The 19,901-nt window shown below is 41.7% G+C and overlaps 3 protein-coding genes across 3 annotated transcripts; 1 reads left to right on the top strand and 2 right to left on the bottom strand.

Moving 5' to 3' along the window:
- Nucleotides 1-9,556: 9,556 nt before the first annotated feature.
- CLUP02_11702 (uncharacterized protein) lies at nt 9,557-11,822 on the bottom strand (the record flags this gene model as incomplete). Its single annotated transcript, XM_049290669.1, has 3 exons — nt 9,557-9,609; nt 10,004-10,967; nt 11,220-11,822. 3 exons carry the CDS (start codon nt 11,820-11,822, stop codon nt 9,557-9,559), a joined length of 1,620 nt encoding a protein of 539 aa, XP_049147814.1.
- Nucleotides 11,823-12,864: 1,042 nt separating this feature from the next.
- Nucleotides 12,865-13,673, bottom strand: CLUP02_11703 (uncharacterized protein; the record flags this gene model as incomplete). The annotated part of the gene is made up of 2 exons (XM_049290670.1): nt 12,865-13,209; nt 13,260-13,673. 2 exons carry the CDS (start codon nt 13,671-13,673, stop codon nt 12,865-12,867), a joined length of 759 nt encoding a protein of 252 aa, XP_049147815.1.
- Nucleotides 13,674-16,344: 2,671 nt separating this feature from the next.
- Nucleotides 16,345-18,207, top strand: CLUP02_11704 (uncharacterized protein; the record flags this gene model as incomplete). Its single annotated transcript, XM_049290671.1, has 1 exon — nt 16,345-18,207. The coding sequence occupies one exon, from the start codon at nt 16,345-16,347 to the stop codon at nt 18,205-18,207; it is 1,863 nt and encodes a 620-aa protein (XP_049147816.1).
- Between the last annotated feature and the right edge of the window lie 1,694 nt (nt 18,208-19,901).

Genomic DNA, 19,901 nt, shown 5'->3' on the forward strand with positions numbered 1-19,901 from the left:
TTATTAATAATTACTATATTTAGCCTCTTTTCTTTTCCTATTATATATTTAATTAACTTAATATTATTAGTAAGGGCCGTCGTATACTTAGAAATAAGTTTAGCGTGGTACTTTTATTTTAATATTAAAATTAGATCTTAGCCTCGAGTAAAGCGTCTCGTAGTTTTCGGGTACTTAGTATAAGGTTATTTTTACTTCTAGTATACGCTAAACTGCGGTATAAAAATATCCGACTTTCTACTTATTTATCCCCTTATTTAGCTACGTTTTTACTAGCTTATTAATTCGATTAATAAGCTCTTCGAAGATTTTTATTCGTAATTTGCCCTCTATTATCTTAGCTATAAATATAAAAAAAATCGCTCGTAATTTAAATAGGAGCTCCAGGTTCTTATCGTAAGTCTCGAAGCGGCTTCGGATTACGTTAATTATATTAAAAAAGTCGTTTTAATTAAAATTACGTACCGCTTCGTAATAATAATTAAAGGCTTTACCTATAAGTACGATATTAATTATTAAATAGTATTAGTATTTCCTAATTTTAACTTTTTTATAATAATTATAAAATATCGTTAGGGTTTTTTATAAGACCTTATACTTACCCTTAGAGTATAATTTCTTTTTTAGGAAGATCTTTTTAAAGTTTATAAATTACTTTGTATTTATTATTAAATCTTTAGTATTTATATACGATCCTTACGTTACTACGTATTATTAATAACTTTAGGTCGTTTATCTCTTTTTTTATTAACCGATCGGCGCTAAGTTTTATATTAATAATAATAACGAGTTATAAATCGAAATAGGTAGAATTATTAATTATCGTACTTCCAATACTATATTTTATTTTAGTATATCTTTTTATAATAATAGATTTTTATTAGTAATTATAGAGAGGAATCTAGGTCGTTTACCCTTTTTTTAAATTCGTTAAAGTAATTATACGCTCTATTAACCTATACTTAGTTCTATAGTACGAATTCCTCTTTTATAATTATCGTTATTAATATTTCGTATAGCTCTTATAATTATAATTATACTAATAATACCCCTCGCCTATAAAAAAATCTATTAACTATTTTTATAATTCTTAAGCTTACGCTCGCGAACTATTTATCTAGCTAATAACTAAGGTCGTTTACGATCTTATAAAATAGGGGTTACCCCTATAGCCCCTTTTTCTTATAGACCTTAGTTAAATAGATTAATACCGCGTTAATTTACTTATTATTAAGCTAATCCGCAATTTTATATATCTACGTCCCCTAATAGTCCGGGTTAATATTTACTTACTTATAAAGGATTAAGATTCTATTTAAAATCGGGTTTCGTCCTCTTTTTTTTTACTTTAACTTACTAAGGGTTATACTCTAGCTTATATCCGTATTAGTAGTTATTAACGTATTTAATCTTAATAGGGATATATTTAATCCGCGCGCTAGTTATAATAAATCCGTGCTTTTATCACTTAACGAATTTATTAAGGTCTAAGAGATTCCCGCTTTTTTTTACTATCTCGCTACTACTCTCGTTTTTATTATTTTTAGCAATTATTACTACCCTTTTAGATTATTAGTTATTATACTTATTAAGATCCTCTTTTTTATTTAGTATAAAAGGGTAGGTTTTAGTAATTCTTTTTTATAATAGTAGCGGTAAACGTTTATATTACGATAAAAAGATATAATAATTAGTCTCGGGATTTTTATTAGTTACTAATTTCCGCTATCTTATATACTTCCCGCTTTTTAAGCCTTATACTCTTTATAATTTCTAAATAGCTTCTTTTTTTAACCTACTTCCTCTAAGGTAATATTCTATAAAAATAGTTAAAAATAGACGCCGGGCGGCTCGTAAAAGAGCTATATAAGCTATTAAGAACTATATAAGCCGTTAGGCTATTGAATATAGTTAATAAAATTAAGCCCTCTTTTTTATAAAATCGTAGATTTTAAAAACTTACCGAAAATACTTATTTATCGCTCGTACGTAGTAGGGTTAGATACTTTAGAAATCTTATTTTTTACGGCCTCTCGGTACCTTATTTTATATCTTTTAAGTAGTCTTTTTTATAGCTTAATTATAGTTAAGTAATTATCGCTTACTAACGATCCCTTTTATTACTTAGTTAATTTTTTAAAATTAGTAATTTTATACCGGGAGCTAGTATAAAAAAAAGCCTTTTAGTAGCCCTTTAGAGTATTTTTTTCTTTTCCCCTTAAATCCTCGTCTTTTTAGCTTTTTTTTAAACTAATAATAACTTTAGTAAGAGGTCGTAGGACTACTTTAGGGTAGTTACTTTTTTTTAAATTAATCTCTAAGATTTATAATACTCTTAACTTAATACTATTAGGACCTCTAAATCCCTTCCTCCCTTATTAAACCGTCCTTTATACTATATTCTTAAATAATACTTAGGGAGTAGTTAAAGGAGCTACGAGGAGGTTATTTAAATCGTAGGCTTAAGGTCGTATTTATAAAATCCTTATAATAATAAACTTTTCTATATACCGTAAATCTCTTAGCTTAATAACTTTTATAAAGTTACCTTTATTATTAAATAAAAATATTTACGTTTAGAGATCCCCTTTTTTAATCGCATAGTACTTTTTTATATTATATTATTAAGCTCGTTCGTTGTGCTAATTAATTAAGCGGGTAGTTATTACGTAAGTATTTCCTTTTTTTAATTTAACTAGTTAATTTCTAATTGCGGGCCGGCTATAGAAAAGTCGTTTAATAAAAAAGCTACTTAGAATAATAATAGAAAGCTAGTTACTTAAGCGGTTTTATTAATTAACGTAATTTAATATAATAAACGTCGACCTTTTATAAGTAGTAAAGGGCTACGATTACTTAATTCTATATAATATTTAAAAATTACCTCTTTTTTTGTTTATTTTTATAAAGTTAATTAGTACGAATCTCCTATCCCGTATAGTATTAATGTTACGGCAGTGGGCATTAGGGCCCCTGTGGGCCCCGTGGCTTAGCCTTAGGCTACGAGGCTAAGCTCCTAGTAGTTACGTAACGAGCTAGACCGCTAGGCCCAAAGGGCTAGCTCGCTAGCTTCTACCTACTATTCTATTTTTTCCCTCTTTATGTTAAGTCTTTAGTTAATTAGGTTAATATAGTAGCGTTCCGACCTACCTTAAGTTCCCTTTTATAATACTACTTAACGTTACTTAATTAACTATTCTCTAGAGACGGAACGATAATATCTTAATTAATTAACTACTTATTATATTAACTAGCTACCCTTATTAAGAAAGCGTATAAGAGAGCCGAGCGATAGCTAACCGAGTTAATCGCGCGTAAGTAGCGTAATCGATACTCCCTAAATATATACCCCCTTTACTAAACGCGATAGTTAAAGAATATAACTAGGGAGGCTAGGTCTCCTTTTATACTAACGGCTTTTAATAAAGTTACCGCTTTTACGAGTCCCGATAGAGCGTTATAGGCCTTAATAAAGGCGCTAAGCTCCTAGTTATCGACCCTAAGGTCGCGCTATTTAACTAGCTAGTAGAGCGCTTTTTACCCTCTACTACCTAGGCCGATTACTTAGCATACTTTAATAACGTAACTAACTAGCTTACCTCGCCTATTTATATCTATAACGATATCCTTTTTAAAAAGAATACTAAGTAATATATCGACCTCGACCTTATTTAGGAGCTATATTTTAAAAACGACGGAAAGACCTTACTTAAATAGATCGAATAGTAGCTAAAAATACGTATTACTTAGTATTAATTAGAGTAGGTCCTAGCTTTTATTATTAGCTAACTAAGTAATAATACAGAGCGCTTATATATAATAATTTATAAGAACCTCGACCTTATACGTACTATTATTATAGAGCTCTATATTATAAAAAAAGCCCTTATCCGAGCTTATATTAGTAATATAGCTATAGCTAAAAGACTAGAGTAATTAAAGAACGGCTCCTAGGCTAGCTCTATTTAGGATATTACTACCCTTAGCGCGCTAAAGTAACGGCTAATATACTTAGAGACGTAAGGTAGCTACGAGACTACTCTAGCCTCGTCCTATCCCGTTACCTACGGCTCTTAAAAAATGCTTAACGTGCCTATTTTTATAAGTAATAATACTAGCCTTAAGTTCGATTACTAGCTCTAGCGTATTATAAAGCGCTTAGAAAATGCTAACTATAGTACGGATAGGTACTACTTAGAGTATATTATTAATAAGATTAGAGGTAGTACTACGGAGTTTATATACTTAATACTAACTTCTAACGAGATTACTACGGCTAAGTAGCTATTCTACGAGCTTAAGTCGGCTTATACTAGCCTAACTACTATAAACGACGCTAGTTATAAGCTAAACGTACTTATAATTATACTTAAAAATATCTATTAGAAGCGCTCTACGTTCGCTAAGCTCGCGCATATTAATAAGTTTTTAAAATCTTAATAGAAGCGCCGTTTTTATAATAAGCTATTTATATATTTTCGTAACTAGGCTATATTAAAGTACTTAGATAACACGGCTACTTTTTAAAAGTATACTAAGTACGTCGCTTAGCTAGTTAACGTAATATAGCCCCTTTTTATAAAGGACCGCCCGGTTAAGGCTTTTAGCTAGACTCGCTAAACCTTAAGTAGAAATAATAAAAATAATAGAAATAATAGAAGTACTAGAGGTACTAAATAGGATCGAGGTTGTACCTCTACTTACGAAACGATCCCCAAAGCCTTATATTAAAAGCTTAAAGATAGTAGCGCTTATTTCGTTTATAATAATACTAGATATATCTCTAAGGACTGCTTTAAAAAGCCGAAGACTATTATAGCCGCTATTAACGCTACCGAGGGCCCTACTAAGATAAAGTCGGGTTCGGAAAACTAAAACCCTTAGTAAAAGTAAACTCCTAACTAGGGGATACGTATAAAAAAGATAGAAGATTAGTAATTAATTTAGTAAACCTATAGGATCTCGTAGGGGGCTAGCCCCTTAAGATAGAGCTTATATTAGTATTTAATAAATATAGAATTTGCCTAAGAGCCTTATTTAATACGGGAGCTAATAAGTACGGATTTATAAATAACCGCGTAACCCTTTTATTATAACGGTTCTGCGCAGCCCTATCCCGTAAATTATAATGCCTAATCCCTATCGCTAGATTTAATAAAGAGCGATTAAATAATACTAGCGTAGTATAGACCGCTAACTTATATATTAATCGACGGGTCTTTTTAAAAGCACCCCTCTTTTAGCTTAATACGGGCCGTTATAACCTAATCCTAGGGCGGAAGTAGTTCGAATACTACGGGGTAAACCCTAATATTCGCTACTAACGTTTAATATAGCTTAAGGACTTATTACTATAAGAGACGCCCTCTACTATTATTAGGGATATTAAGGACCTATATACCCCGGAAGTTATTAACGTATAATACTAAATCGACGCCGACCGCTAGTAGGACTTATTCGAAATAGATATAACTCGCTATAACTAAAAGCTCTAATAATAGCGGGCAAAGGGCATACCGATTAGGATATTACTATGCTTATTAAAAACAATAGCCCGTTAAATATAGCGGTTAGATAAGGCTAAGAATACGAGGAAAATAGAACGCGCCCTTAACGGTACTAATATCGCCCCCGTAGAGAGGGCTAGGTAGTAAAAACTATACTTAGTAATAGTATAAATAGATATTACTTTTATTAGCGCTCTTGCTTTTAAAAAAAACCTAAGGCGGAACGACGTTAAAATAGGCTCTATATTACTCTATAAGCTTAATTATATTATAAAAAATAAGAAGGAGGAAGTAGACCCCTTATATAACGACGACTAGGTTACTTACGACCTTATAATAACGAACCTACTAAAGTATCTACGGCCCTAGACCGACGTCTTTAGTAAGGCTATTAGCGATATATTAGTGCTTTATAGGCCGTATAACTATAAGATCGAGCTCTTAAATAGTAATAGGGAGAAGCTAACTTATTACCCTTTATATAAGTAGTTAGTACCCGAGCTAGAGGCTATAAGGGCCTATTTACTAAAGTACTTATAAAAGGGATTTATCGAGCTAAGTAATACTCCTTTCGTATTACCGACGCTATTTATAAAGAAGTATAATAGTAGTCTGCGCTTTTGTATTAATTTCTATAAGCTTAATAAGGTTATAAAAAAAGACCGCTACCCGCTACCGCTTATTAATAAGACCCTCGCGCGGCTAAGTAGGGTAAAGGTATTTACTAAGCTAAATATTAAGTAGGCCTTTTACTATATCCGACTCGACCTAGCCTCCGAGGACTTAACGACGTTTAGAACCTACTACGGGGCGTATAAGTATAAAGTAGTACCCTTTAGGCTCTATAACGGGCCTACTATATATTAGTAATATATAAATAAAATACTAATAAAGTACTTAGACGACTTTTATATAGTATATATAAACGATATCCTAATTTTCTCTAACGACCCCCTCTAGTACTAGGAGTACGTTACTAAAGTACTAGACTGCTTACGGAAGGTAGGCTTATAAATAGATATTAAGAAGTGCGAATTTAGCGTTATTATTACGAAGTACCTAGGCTTCGTAGTTTTAATAAAAGGTATATAGCTAGATAAGGAGAAAGTCTTTATAATTAAAGACTAGAAACTACCCATATTACTTAAGGGTATCTAGTCTTTCCTTAGGTTCTATAACTTTTATAAAAGGTTTATAAAGAATTACGGCCGCTTAGCTAGGCCCCTTATAAGGCTAATAAGTAAGGGAGTTCTCTTTAACTTTAGCGCCGGCCGCGAGACGGCTTTTAAAACTATAAAGCTAGTACTAATATTAGTACCTATCCTCTATTATTTTAAGCTAGAGCTACTAACGCGGCTAAAAATAGACGTTTCTAACTTAGTATACGCTAGGGCGCTATTATAATAATAAGAGGATAATAGGTTATAGTACTTAGTAGCCTTCTATTTAAAAATAATAAGCGGCGCAGAGCTTAACTATACTATTTATAATAAAAGAATACTAATAATAGTACTATACTTAGAGGAATAGCGCGCGGAGCTCGTAAGTTATAAATATAAGTTCGATATTATTATAAACTATTAATTACTACTATTCTTTATAACTAAGCGCTTACTTAACTTATAATAAGCCCGCTAGGCTAGTACGCTAGCGGACTTTAATTTTTAAATCTACTACTACCTAGGGAAAGAGAACGTGCTAACTAACGCCCTCTTATAGAAAATAAAAAATATCCGCACTTAGTAAGTACTAAAAAAGGCTAATAAAATATAAGTCCTTATATTATTAGGACTATTATTTTTTAATATCGTAGCGGAGCTACGGGCGCTATTAAGCGCCGCCGTTAGCTAACTATAGCTTATAGTTAGCTCATTTTTATTAAAAAACGAGCTATAGGGGTCCTTACTAGTAGAGAAGATTTTAAAGCTTAATAGGGACTTTATTATAACGTCTCTCGCGCTAATACGAGCGCTAGCGGCCGAAGGACGCGAGCGCTAGTCTATTTAAAATAACGGATTATTAATAATAAATAGGAAACTTATAGTACCCGAGGAGGAGAACCTTTATATTATAATTATTCGCGAGGTTTATAAATAGAAACTCCTCGCCTACCCGGGGCGTAATAAGGTTATAAAAATAATTAAATAGCAGTACTACTAGCCGGGCCTAATGGTAAATACTTACTAATACGTTTAGAACTACTATACTTATTACTAGTTATAGAAGCCGTACGATAAACCCCTAGAAGAGCTAAGACCGCTACTAGTACCCGACTACTCGTAATAGCATATCTTTACCGACTTTATAACTATCTTTACTAATTAGAAAGGATTTAATAATATATAAGTAATAGTAGACCGCTTAGGTAAAAGGGCGATATTTATTCTTTACTATAAGATTATTATAGCGAAAAATATAAGCCGGATGTTCTATAAGCGGGTACTACTTATTTTCGGCCTATTAAAAACTATTACGTCGGACCGAGGCCCCTAATTTATCTCTAACTTCTAGGGGGAGCTTTATAAGATTTATAGAGTTAAGTTATAACTATTAATAGCGGATTACTTATAAACGGACGGCTAAATAGAGGTACTAAACTAGTATATTTTATAGCGGTTAAGATTACTAACTAACTAATACTAAAATAACTAGAGCGATATACTACCCGCGGTCGACTTCGCTTATATTACTTAGCTTAGCAAGACTACGGGGCTATTATTATATAAAGTAAAAATCGGTCGCTAGTTACGGCTTTTTTTTAACTAATCTAAGCGAACCCGCTAATTCGGCTTTATAAAAGAGAAGCTAAACCGCACCGACGCGTAGTATATAGCTTAAGAAATATACGAGGCCTAAGAGATCGCTAAGGGTAATATAAAAGTCGCTTAGGTATAATATAAAAAGTATACCGACCGCCGCCGGTACCCGGACGACCTAAAGATAGGAGACCGGGTCTTTATTAATACCTCGTATTAAAAATCTACTAACGCGAACAAACTATAGTAGCTATAGGCCGGCCTATAGCCTATTATTAATACTAAATAGGGGGGTATATAGGTCGTAGAATTGCTAGTAAATAGCCGGGTATACCCGGTCTTTTACTTAAGTAAGCTAAAGAAGGCTACTAATAACCTACTACTTAGGTAGAACTAAGAGCCGCTACTACTAATTACTAATAATAACGGCGAGCCGGAGTACGAGGTCTTTAAAATAGTTAAGTTATGCTTATATAAGGGAAAGCTATAGTACTAAGCGGATTAGAAAGGATATAATACGGATCTAATATAATATAACGTAAAGAGCTTTAAGTATACGCTAGCGGCGCTATAAACGTTTTATTATTAATATTTAATTACTAAGGGTCCGCTACGGAACTTAGATATATAAATAGAAGCTACCGCGGCTAGCGATTTATTATTACTAAGGGACGACGATAATATAATAGTAGTAATTACGGCTATAGATTTATTAGAATAAGGGGTAATTAAGAGGTTTATTTTTTAGCGCTGCGGATAGCGCCCTCTAGTATAGAGGGGGGGGTAATATTACGGTAGTAGGCATTAGGGCCCCTATAGGCCCCGTGGCTTAGCCTTAGGCTACGAGGCTGAGCTCCTAGTAGTTACGTAACGAGCTAGACCGCTAGGCCTAAAGGGCTAGCTCGCTAGCTTTTGCCTACTGTTCTGTTTTTTCCCTCTTTACGTTAAGTCTTTAGTTAATTAGGTCAATACAGCAGCGTTCCGACCTGCCTCAAGTTCCCTTTCGTAACATTAAGAGGTCGTCTCTTTTACGTAACGAGATGCCTTATTAATTTATAATAATAGAATTTAATTACTAATTAGTATTAGTATCCCTATTATAAGGTAATTAATTCGAACCGTAATTAACGAAGAGATTAATTAAATTATATAAATATCTGCGTAGGTATAAAAAGGAGGTTCTAACCGTAGGTTAGGCTGGCTACGATAATCGTAAATAGGGCCCTTAATTAGCCCCTGCGCAGTTGGCCGTACGCCGCGGTCGAATTAGACTTCTAATCCGATAGTTGTCACCTACTCGTCTCCTAGAAGACATATGTTGGCGGCGGTCTGGCCATCTGAAACGACTAGGCAATAGCATCACAGGGATTTCCACTATAGTACTCTCGTATCAAAGTAGGGATTTCTCTGTCTTAAGCCGGCCGCTCCATTTAAGGTAGGCTTGTCAATAAATGTGTTCATCCAGGTATCGACCACTTAGTTTTGGGTTGTTTTGAACGGCCTGAAGAGCAAGAAGGGTCCTTGAGTTGATATTCGATTGTGAGACACTTCCATTAGTCGTGAAGACTTGATTGTGGAAGTGAAAAGATAGGCGGAGAAGATAAAAATGTGACGCTCGCTCACGAAGTAAGTTATCTGTCCGTTGAATCTACCTAAAACGCATTCTGTCCTTCATCAACAACCCGTGATTTACTGCGTTTACGGCCTCCCCCTTCATCAAACCCTGCACACACGACTCACCCACCAAAAGCCAGCAGTCTCCCTCCTTACGCACACAGTACGGCACATCGCCGCCTGCAAGCACGACAACAGCATCTCCCTGCCGAATATTTGATGGGCCAATGCCCATTCTCCCGTCTGCCGTGACCAAGAAGGCCCTATCGAAACCATAGTTGTGAACCAGGCTCTTGTAGTAGTCTGCAGCTCCACCGGATGATAAGTCCTGGAGTACGGAAAGAGCGTTCGGATCCCCGCTCTGCTCTACGCACAAGGACGAAAGTGATATGTCGTTTAGCAGAAGATGATGGATATAGGCTGCGCCGTCCGCGACAGACTGTTCCCAGTCCCGGCCAACAAAGGAATGCTGCTCGACTGTAGTTGCGCTAACAAACTGTCTCGTCCAGGCAGATATGGTCTCCCGTTTGAGTGTCTTCAGCGCCTCTGACAAGATGCGCGTCATCTGCTCTGTAAAAGGCTGCTCGGGTTCAACCTTGCGAGAAGGATTCACACCAAACGGCAAAGCTACCTCGACTGTGGTCACCCTGATACCCACGAGTGAGAGTACTCGCGGATCGCCTTCATGACGAATCTCGAGTTCAAGCCCAGACGCTGCAGAGAATTGTTCGAGAAAGCCGAGTCTGGCTGGCCTAGACTTGTCTCCGGCATGAACCCACGAGAGACTTGTAGCGATGCCCTCGTTGGGATTCTTGAAATCGCTCCAGTCCGGGCACCACGATGGTATATCTAGACTCTCCTCCCGCTGTCTTCTGGTGATACTGCCATCGACACAACGTGCTCGGGTCAAGAACGCAAGCGAGCGGCTCTGTTGCAGCATGTATCGCCCAACCCTCAGGTATACATCCGTCACGTCAATCTGATAGTCTGGTCTCAGCTCGAGAGGCATAGTAGCCAGATCCTGACATTCGCAAGCAAGACCCATGAGTCCATAGATCTTGTCCCTCTGGTCGGTGGCGTTGAACTTGACCTGCGTGATTGAGACGAGCGCATCAAGGGGCCACAGCGTCTGCGCTCGCTGGAGATTAGCCATGGTGTCGATATTACGCAGCTGTTCGGGCACTTGAGACAGTCGCATGTAGCCATTTTTGCGCAGCCAAGCCGCCGCCCAGCCAAAGTGACTCCAGGGGAAATACTGCTCCCCGTGGAGGAAGATTGGATCCTGCGTCGACAGGGCGACCTCCTGAACGACCCAGATCCTAGAAAACCACCGCCTCCTTACGAGGTTCTTAAGATGCGACCACCGAAAGTCTTCCCATGGCGGCAGGCCGGAGGCTTCGTGTGCAGAGGGTCGGTACATGCGGGTGGGTATGTCATTCGGCTCCGTGGCTCTGGGGTTCTGTTGCCTGAAGATGTGGTGTATGCTGTCCAGCAGCTCCCACGCGCCGTAGCAGTCGCTGGAGTCGGGACCGAGCCAGATAAGTGTTCTGATGGCGCTGCGGTACAGCTGACCCATGAGGGAGACTTGAGCCGCGCGCTCGTCGAGATTTGACTGATCGATGCAGATGCTGTCGATCCAGATGTGACGAACGGGAGGGTCGAGCTCGGAGTTGCTTCTTGCCAATTGCGAGAGCCTGTGAACGCAGGCGGCGAGATCAGCTCCGAGCGTGACGACTTGGCTGTTTATGAGGACGTCCTGGTAGCTGTGCTGGCTCGTCCAGCTGTGACTAAGGGCGTAATATGGAGGAGCCTCGCGCAGTTCCACTACTTCTAGATTTCCCACTTCATCTGAGTCGGGGTCTGGATTCAGTCGCAGAAGCCGAACTTGGTTGGTCTTGAGAGGGTTGTAGAGGCCGGCCTCTTTCGGGCCCTGGTGAGTGCTCATCTTCGGTTGTCACTGGAAAGATTTGAAGAAAAGCAGCGGGTTGTGGCTCCCTTCCGTAATTTGTACGAAGTCCTGTGGAGGATGAAACTTGGGATGCAACCCTCGTCGCAATCAGCCTGGCCTGCCTATCCCCCGCCTTCTTGGAGAGGAACCTCACGTCATTCGTGGAACTGGATTAAGTGCACAGGCTTACAGGGTTTACATGTGGCGGCGACAGCCACATACGGCTACTACGAAGGGGCTCAGCACACAATACTCTTCACTACGCATATGTCCTTCTACTCATGAGGCGGAATTCGTACAAGTTGAAAAAATTGGGAACCATTCTTGTGCATCCATGCTTGTATAGCGCGCTTAAGGCTGGCTCAGGAACTCCTCCGGATAGCCATCCAAAAAAAAAAAAAAAAATAGGCAGAACCCATGAGACACATGGGGTTGTTACTAAGGCTCCTAATCTGGCTCCTACACAGTGATCCCGCCGATTCTCGCGAGGCAAGGTACCATTGCAGCACGCTCGGACGCTGGAAACGTGGGTGTTCATCTAAGCTTCTCATGTCTTACATGACGATATGGGCAGAAGTGGGACCCTGCTGCTTGGGACGGCCCGAAGCGAGTGCCAGCGGTTTGACTGACGCCAAACTATAAACACCTGGTCACCAGAGTCCGACATGAGTCAAGACGGCCTCCCTGGCCTGCTGTATTCGCCGAGGAGTGTCCCTCATCCGCGTTCGAAGTTACACGCGATTTAACATGAAGATGGGGAACTCCAGTCTGGTTATCTGAGCTTGCATTAAGAGCCGTCCCGGGTCGAACGGTCCTACTATACAACAAGAACTACGAGAGACTCAACACTGAGATTGCGGCGCTAAGAGTTTTATGTGATCATTCTTTCGGCTCATACTTGACATTCACACTGAGTCAGAAGATCCTTCATGGTCATCAATATCACCGGTAACAATGGAGGATGTGGTCATGAATCGTAAATTTTACAGGATATCTAATGCGCCGAGCTCTCTACATGAATGGTGAAATCTATTGAACTCTAAGCTCTGACCCTCTCCTGTCCAACCTTGGCAGCAAGCTCCAAGCCCTCAGCGACGTCGTTCGGCTGGGACAGGAAGGGGGAGTGGGAGGCCTTAGAAGAGTAGGTGATGGCCGTAGGGCCGAGAAGAGTGGCCATACCCTGCTGGACGGCGAGGGGGATTGCCTTGTCCTCGTCGCAGAAAAAGAACATGGAGTCAATCTCGTGCCACGGCTCGTAGGTCACAACATCGTCGAAGACCTGGGCAGACTGGTGCTGCAGCTGCTCGATAGCCTTGGCGCGAGTCTCAGGCTCAACATCGTGGTAGAAAATCTCCTCGGGGGTCTGAGCGTAGACGTAGTTGCCCTGTGACAGTGTGAATATCGGAATGGCGAAATCGTTCAGCTTCATCTTACCTCAAACTTCATCCACGGGAGGAACTGGCCGCCAAGCATCTCTCTGATGCACTTGCCCTTGGGCACAACGAAGGCGGTAAGGTAGACGAAAGTAATGACACCGCCCTTCTTACCCTCTTTGATGCGCTGCTTGTAGCCAAGACCCTCGACGGCATTGGCTCCGACAAGACCACCGTAGGAGTGCACAACGAGAACGATCTCCTTGCCCTCGTCAGCGAGTCTCTGGAGGACAGCTCTGACGGCATTGGCATCGTCTGTGAGGCCCTTGGTAGGGGGCTCAGCGCCGACAGAGGGGTACTCAACGGCCTCAACGGGGTAGCCGCGAGACTCGAGGAGTTGCTGAGCAGGCGAGTAGCAGGTCTCCTTGTGCCAGGCACCAGGTGCGAGGACGAAAGTGGGCTTGGTGGTAGACATGGTTGGTAGTGTGTGGGTTGTGTTGAAGAGTTAAGCGAGGATGGTGAGCTCGGCAGGGGAATTCCAGAAAAGTCAAAAGCTTGAATCATTGACTGGCAGAAGGAAGACGCTGCCATGCTATTAAATATGAGTGATATCTGATCATGGGAGCCGGCGCTCAACTCGCGTCTGCCCCTCGCCTCACCGCAATCCATCCTTTCCCCTCACCTTTGTAAAACGGCAACTTTACGGCCCCGGTGATATCCCTGAAAGACGCGCCTTTAGCACGCCTCTAGCTCCCTGGAAACCCAATCCGGAACTCGGGAAACCCTGGAAAGAGCCCACTAACGTACGGCAACTGCCACATCTCTCGCGAGAGCTACGGAGTTGCGTGCGGGTCGGGCGACTCATGGGCTTCATTGCGTCGCACTCAATGCGGAGCATTCTTCAGCGGCACTCCCCAACGAGGTCGCATTGTCCAGTAATGGGCCGAATTCAGATTGATAGGGGTCTTGTCAAGAGGTGCGTGCGCACGTCAAGAGGGGACCTCAAGGATACTGTTCCCGGACGACTATGCCGGCGACTTTTCTCTTCAGGTGTCCTTGACTGGGGTCACTTCCGATGATTCCCTTGCCAAGTTGATTTCTGCACCGATTTCTGACAACAGCGTCGTAGTAGGCGACCCTTGTGTCATTTTGCATGCTTTGTTTGGAATGTTTGACCCTCAGCCCACGTGTAAAACGAGAGGGTCTTCGGAAGCAGGGTATTGGTGGAGGGGTTGCTCGACGATCAATGACCTGGGTCAGTCTCTGTTGGGGTGACGTTGGGCAAAAGCGCTGTTCAATCCACCACTCCCCGAAAGCTGACATCGCCGCTACCTGCTACCTAGGTCGCCTGTACATAATGTCTCTTCACGAACTTACCCAGCTAGCTCACGTTGCGCTACCCGCTCTCGCAAAATCTGGGACGTTGGGAGCATTATTTCTGATAGGGGCCGTATAATCGGCCCATCGGAACAAATTCATGAGGGGGAGAGTACTCAGCGAGGCAGCAAATGCCATTAGGCTGCTGATACGTCGGAAACAACCTGCGCGCATCATCGGTCGTCATCAAGACAAAGAAATAATTCGCCGCGGATATTGTCACTGCTGGTTTACTTGTGAATAGTGAGGATTGTTTTTAAAGTCATGAGCAAGGTTCAGAAGTGGTCAGCATCGTCCGCCGCTCGTGTTAAAGAGGGCTGGCTGGGTTTTGCCGCCTTCATGCGGTCTTGATCCCAAACGGTTCATGCGGCTGTAACAAGAACGCATAGCTGAGCAGGTCCATTGAAGGCTGACATCTTCGAAGCGTCCGCATTCGGTCCGCCCTACTGCGATTAAGTGCCACTGGTGCTGACGAGGCCATTTGGGAAGAAATAGGGCTGAGTGTGATGCAGGCCATCCTCAAAATGGTTAGATATCACCCAACGAAGTGGTCATTCGGGAGAGGATTCTCGTAGACAATGACCAATTAACTTACTCCGCAAGACGGAGTGAGACTGTTTCATTTCCTGCTCGGCAGAAAGGCGGGCGGGCGGAGACGTCAAGTCGCCATAGATCTTGCTTTAGTTTTAGTCTGGCACACACACGGCCTTCATTGGCTTAACGTCTAAGCCGCGAAGCCAAGTTTCCTGACCACATAGAAAAGCCTTCACGGAGACCTCAAGCATCTGTACTACCTATTTAAGGAACCTGCCAACACCTACTGAGCACCGTGAGTGCCAAACTAATGCTCGAGGCTTATGGGACATGATGCAGATGACCTGAAGCACATCTGGACTCAAACATGGCTCACGAGTGTAGAACAACAACGGAGTTATTCACAATGAGCGAAGAAGCACAGGCACTGACTCATTCATATGCCTCAGATTCAAGAGTGAGGCCGCAAGTCTGAAAGTCATGAGACGGTTAATGATATCCATAGACTAAATCTAAAAGAGACGGCAATGTTTGACGAGGGACCACGTCAAAGTAAGTCGTCGCATCTTAACCAAGACACAGCTAGAAGTCCTACTTGCGTGAGGGAGTAAGCAAGTGAAAGTTCAAAGTTATTACCGACTTTGTCAACTTGTCAAGAGGGCTTCGTTTCATAGGTCCTCTCAAAGACGAAATCAACTTAGCTCATTCACGTAAATCTATCGCCAATGTCACAACTTATTTGACGATAAAAATCTGGTTTAATATTGTTCTCACCGATGAGAGTGCTTCATTTTACCAATCTGTTGGGAACGGTGTGTTTCGATATGAACACAACCATGAGTGCATATGCACGATCTTGTGAGGAAAGCCGCAGCAAAGCCTGACTGTCTCACTGTGTCACAGATTAAGGCGCTTCCATCAAACGATTGGCTCCAACAAGCGGCGTCAGCCTTCGATCTAGATTCAGCGAATTGGACTATGCCACATCCCGTCATGCGTCACGCTGATTCTTGGATCCATTGGGCTAGCGCCGCATACCGATTTCAGTTGAGTTCCAGGGTAAGCGGACATCGGTGAGACGATCCAGGCAGCCTCGTTTCTGCCTGAAGCTTCACGTGGCTTCATAAAGTACCTTGCCTCGCGAAACATCGCAAAAGACTCTTAAATTCAAGGCTGGCCCCCAATTTGTTTTCTTCATCAGACTTTTACAGCTCAATTACGTCGTGAAAGCGATCATGAGTGAACTCTTTAGGCTCACCAAAGCCTCGCTTCTTACCAGCGCTACTGGCGCCACTGATGCAACGTCTCAAAAGTTATACCAAGGACTCAACGACTTCTTAGAACGTACTGCACCAGGATTCAAATTCTTTACAACTTGGCTTAAACTCGACATCACCACAATTATCCTCCTAATAACCTTGGGAGGAGAATTGCCAAGGGCTTTGACGGGCATTCAAAAGCTGGGAACTCAGATCTACTGGTGGATTACCCGCTTCTTCACGGCTTCCATCTCGATAGGGAGTAACGACAAACTCAACAGAGAGGTTCTCAACTGGCTAGGAGCGCACGTTCTCACCCGGCAAGGCACTCGTGTCCTAACAGCCCGAACTGAGGTGATCCAGAATGAGGCGTGGTATTATCGGAAGCCTATCGAGCGAGACGACCTCCATCACGAAAAGAGGGTACCAGTGCAATATTTGCCAACCTTTGGTACAACCTGGTTTATCTTTGAGGGAGGGTTCTTCATGGTCCGAAGAGTGTCTAACGTACGCGTCGGCTCTGCGTACACCGGTGTTCCGGATGAATACTCTGCCGCCCCGGAGGGCGATGAGCCGCTCGTCGTGATGCGCTTGGGGCGCGCTGTCCAGCCCGTCAAAGACTTCCTCAACAACTGTCGGCTCTTTGCGTACAAGCAACGTGAAGCTTTTATCACGGTGAGAGCAACAAAAAATCAGTATAATCAAGAGAGTTGGGACACCACTATCCTTCGACCGATACGGCCACTAGAGACTGTACACTTTGACGAGAAGACGAAGACAGAGCTTGTCAATGACATCGAAACGTATCTCAACCAAAAAACCAGGAAGTTTTACACGGAAAGAGGGATACCGTACCGGAGAGGCTATCTCTTCTACGGCCCACCCGGTACAGGCAAGACGTCTCTTTCTCTTGCCCTAGCAAGCTACTTCAACCTTGAGCTCTATCTACTCCATATTCCTAGCATCAGAGATGATAACGACTTAGAAAACCTATTCACCGCGCTGCCGCCGAAATGCATCGTCTTGCTGGAGGACATTGACGCGATTGGAATTCAGCATCGCAAGAAGTTCGAGCCGGATGATTCCTCATCGGAAGACAGTGACAGCAGCGCTAGTAGCGCAAGGTCTTTCGGGCGATGTCGTTGTACTTTATCAGGTCTTTTGAACGTCTTGGATGGAGTTGCGTCCCAAGAAGGCCGCATTGTCTTGATGACGTCTAATGTGGCTCACAAACTTGATAGAGCGCTCGTAAGACCAGGTCGTATCGATAGAATGATATTTCTAGGGAACATTTCAAAGGGAAGCGCCAAGGGCATGTTTGAGCGCATGTATCGACCGCACCTGTCAACCGAGACTCTCTTAGCGGACAAAGACGACGAGGCTCTGAAGAAGCAAACCTCAGAATTCGACAAATTGGCAGAAGGATTCAGTTCTCAAGTCCCAGACGACATATTCACCCCGGCACAATTGCAGGGATTCTTGCTCAACCATCGAAATGCACCGGAACAGGCCGTCAGGAGCATTGCTGCATGGGTTGTAGAAGAGAAAGCCGCGATGGATGAAGCGCAGCGACGGAAGAAAGCGGCAAGCGAGCGGAAGGCGAGGAAGAAGAAAGCCCTCAAGATGAAGGCGCTTAAGGCACTGGCTTCGGAGTCCGACAGTGAAGGAGCCAATGAGAAAGCTGGCGCAAAGGAAATTGAGAAGGCTAAAGGGGCCGTGGGAACGAAGACCAAAACCGCTAGCGACCAACCCCAGAGGCTTCCAGCTGACGGGATAGGGGAAGAGAAGGCATCTGAGGATGAAGAGTCGCGAATTGAAGGCAAAGAGCCAACTGAATGATTGATGATAGAAGCAGACATGAGGTTAGCGAACGGCATCTAGCATAGCATCGGAGTTACGGCAACTTCAACTTCTGGGCAGAGACTGTATTTGAATCCGAGTTGCTATGGTCATCAGTAATCACCATAGTAAATACGAGCAAGGCAACAGCTTACTTCTTGACGTAATAGGCCTAGTGCTGGTGATGCTAAGAGGATTTCGATCGGAGGCGGCTAGCCGATACGGCATAGTAGGGGTAGACAACTGTCAGGCCTCGCCGGTCAGGCCTCGTCGGTTAAGGGATAGCTTAGGGGGGCATAAAGAGGGGGACTAAGTAATAAAGGAGCAGCTTAGGCATATATAGAGCGCTAGTAGTATACCTTAAGGGAAGGGCAGATTTTAGTAATTCCTCTTTTAGACCCTAATAGTAGTTAGCCTCTATAAGCTTCTTCCCTATGTCGTATACCTATTAATAGTCTAAAATCTCTACTTACGAAGGGGACTAGGCCAGAAGCTTAAAATACTAATAAAAACGAGACGTAGCGAGAGAGCGTAGTCGGCGCTACGATAATAAAAAAAAGACGACTCTTTTTTATTAGACTCCCCAGAGTCGCCTCTTTTTTAGTAAATAATATAAGAACGAAGCGCGGTAGAACTATTAATATAGTAACGACGTAAAAGGACCGCATTACTAAGAGTATTAACGAATTTTAAATAAAATAGCGAACCTCCTACCCTCACTCGCTAATACCTAAACTGAATAATAAGCAATAGGCTAGTAGAATTATAAGAATAAGAACGATAATTAAAAAAAGAAATCCTTATTATAATGTACGAAGAGCGCTTATGTAAAAGACGAGTAGATTTAGAACGCTTATAGAGCTCCTCGGATAGCCCGGCCCCTGCGCTAAGGGCTACGGTCTTAGTTATAATAGCCTCGGACGTTAGCTTCGATATAAATAGAAACGTAAACCCCCGGACTAAGGATAGTTTAATAAGTAAAGCCGTACCTAAAGCGCTACTCGAGTAACGATAAAGTAACGAGTTCGTACTACCTAAGCCCCTATTTACTAGCTCCTTCCTAACTTAAATAAGCGCCGCAAGCGGAACGTCTATATTTAGACCGCTATCCCTCCCTAACTTATTATACGCTAATAAATCGGTACGGGATTTATAAAGCTTCTTCTTTAACTATTACTATCGCTTCGACCTATAAGCTTAATAAATAAGAACAGACCGCAATAAAGTAGTATATATAGTTAGCTACCTAAGCGGCGGCGTGAAAACCTCTTAAATATACTATATTTTCGACTGCCAAAGGACCCCCGGTTTTATAATAGACTAGGTTATATAGGAGGAACTAAAGACCTTCTTATAAAATAACCTATCCGATCCCGCTAGCTAAGGAATAGTAGCGAGTATATAACTAAATAGCGCCTCGCAAAGCTAAAAAAAGAAAATCGAAGAGTTCGTTAGCTATATTAATAAGCTCGAAATAGAATTAGAATATATCCTAATAGAGAAATAGAAGATCTCTATGCTAATAAGTAAGCTACGGCCCGAACTACGCCTCATAATAGTATTATAAATAGAACTTCCGCGGACTCGCCTATAGCTAGTATTACTAATAAGACGTATCGAATAATCCTCGCTATTAATAAGGAGCTTACGAACGTCCCCTAGGTAATATTCTAATTTAAACTCGAACGAGCTAG

Source organism: Colletotrichum lupini, chromosome 6, assembly GCF_023278565.1.
Source record: "Colletotrichum lupini chromosome 6, complete sequence".
Classification (NCBI taxonomy): Eukaryota; Fungi; Ascomycota; class Sordariomycetes; order Glomerellales; family Glomerellaceae; genus Colletotrichum; species Colletotrichum lupini.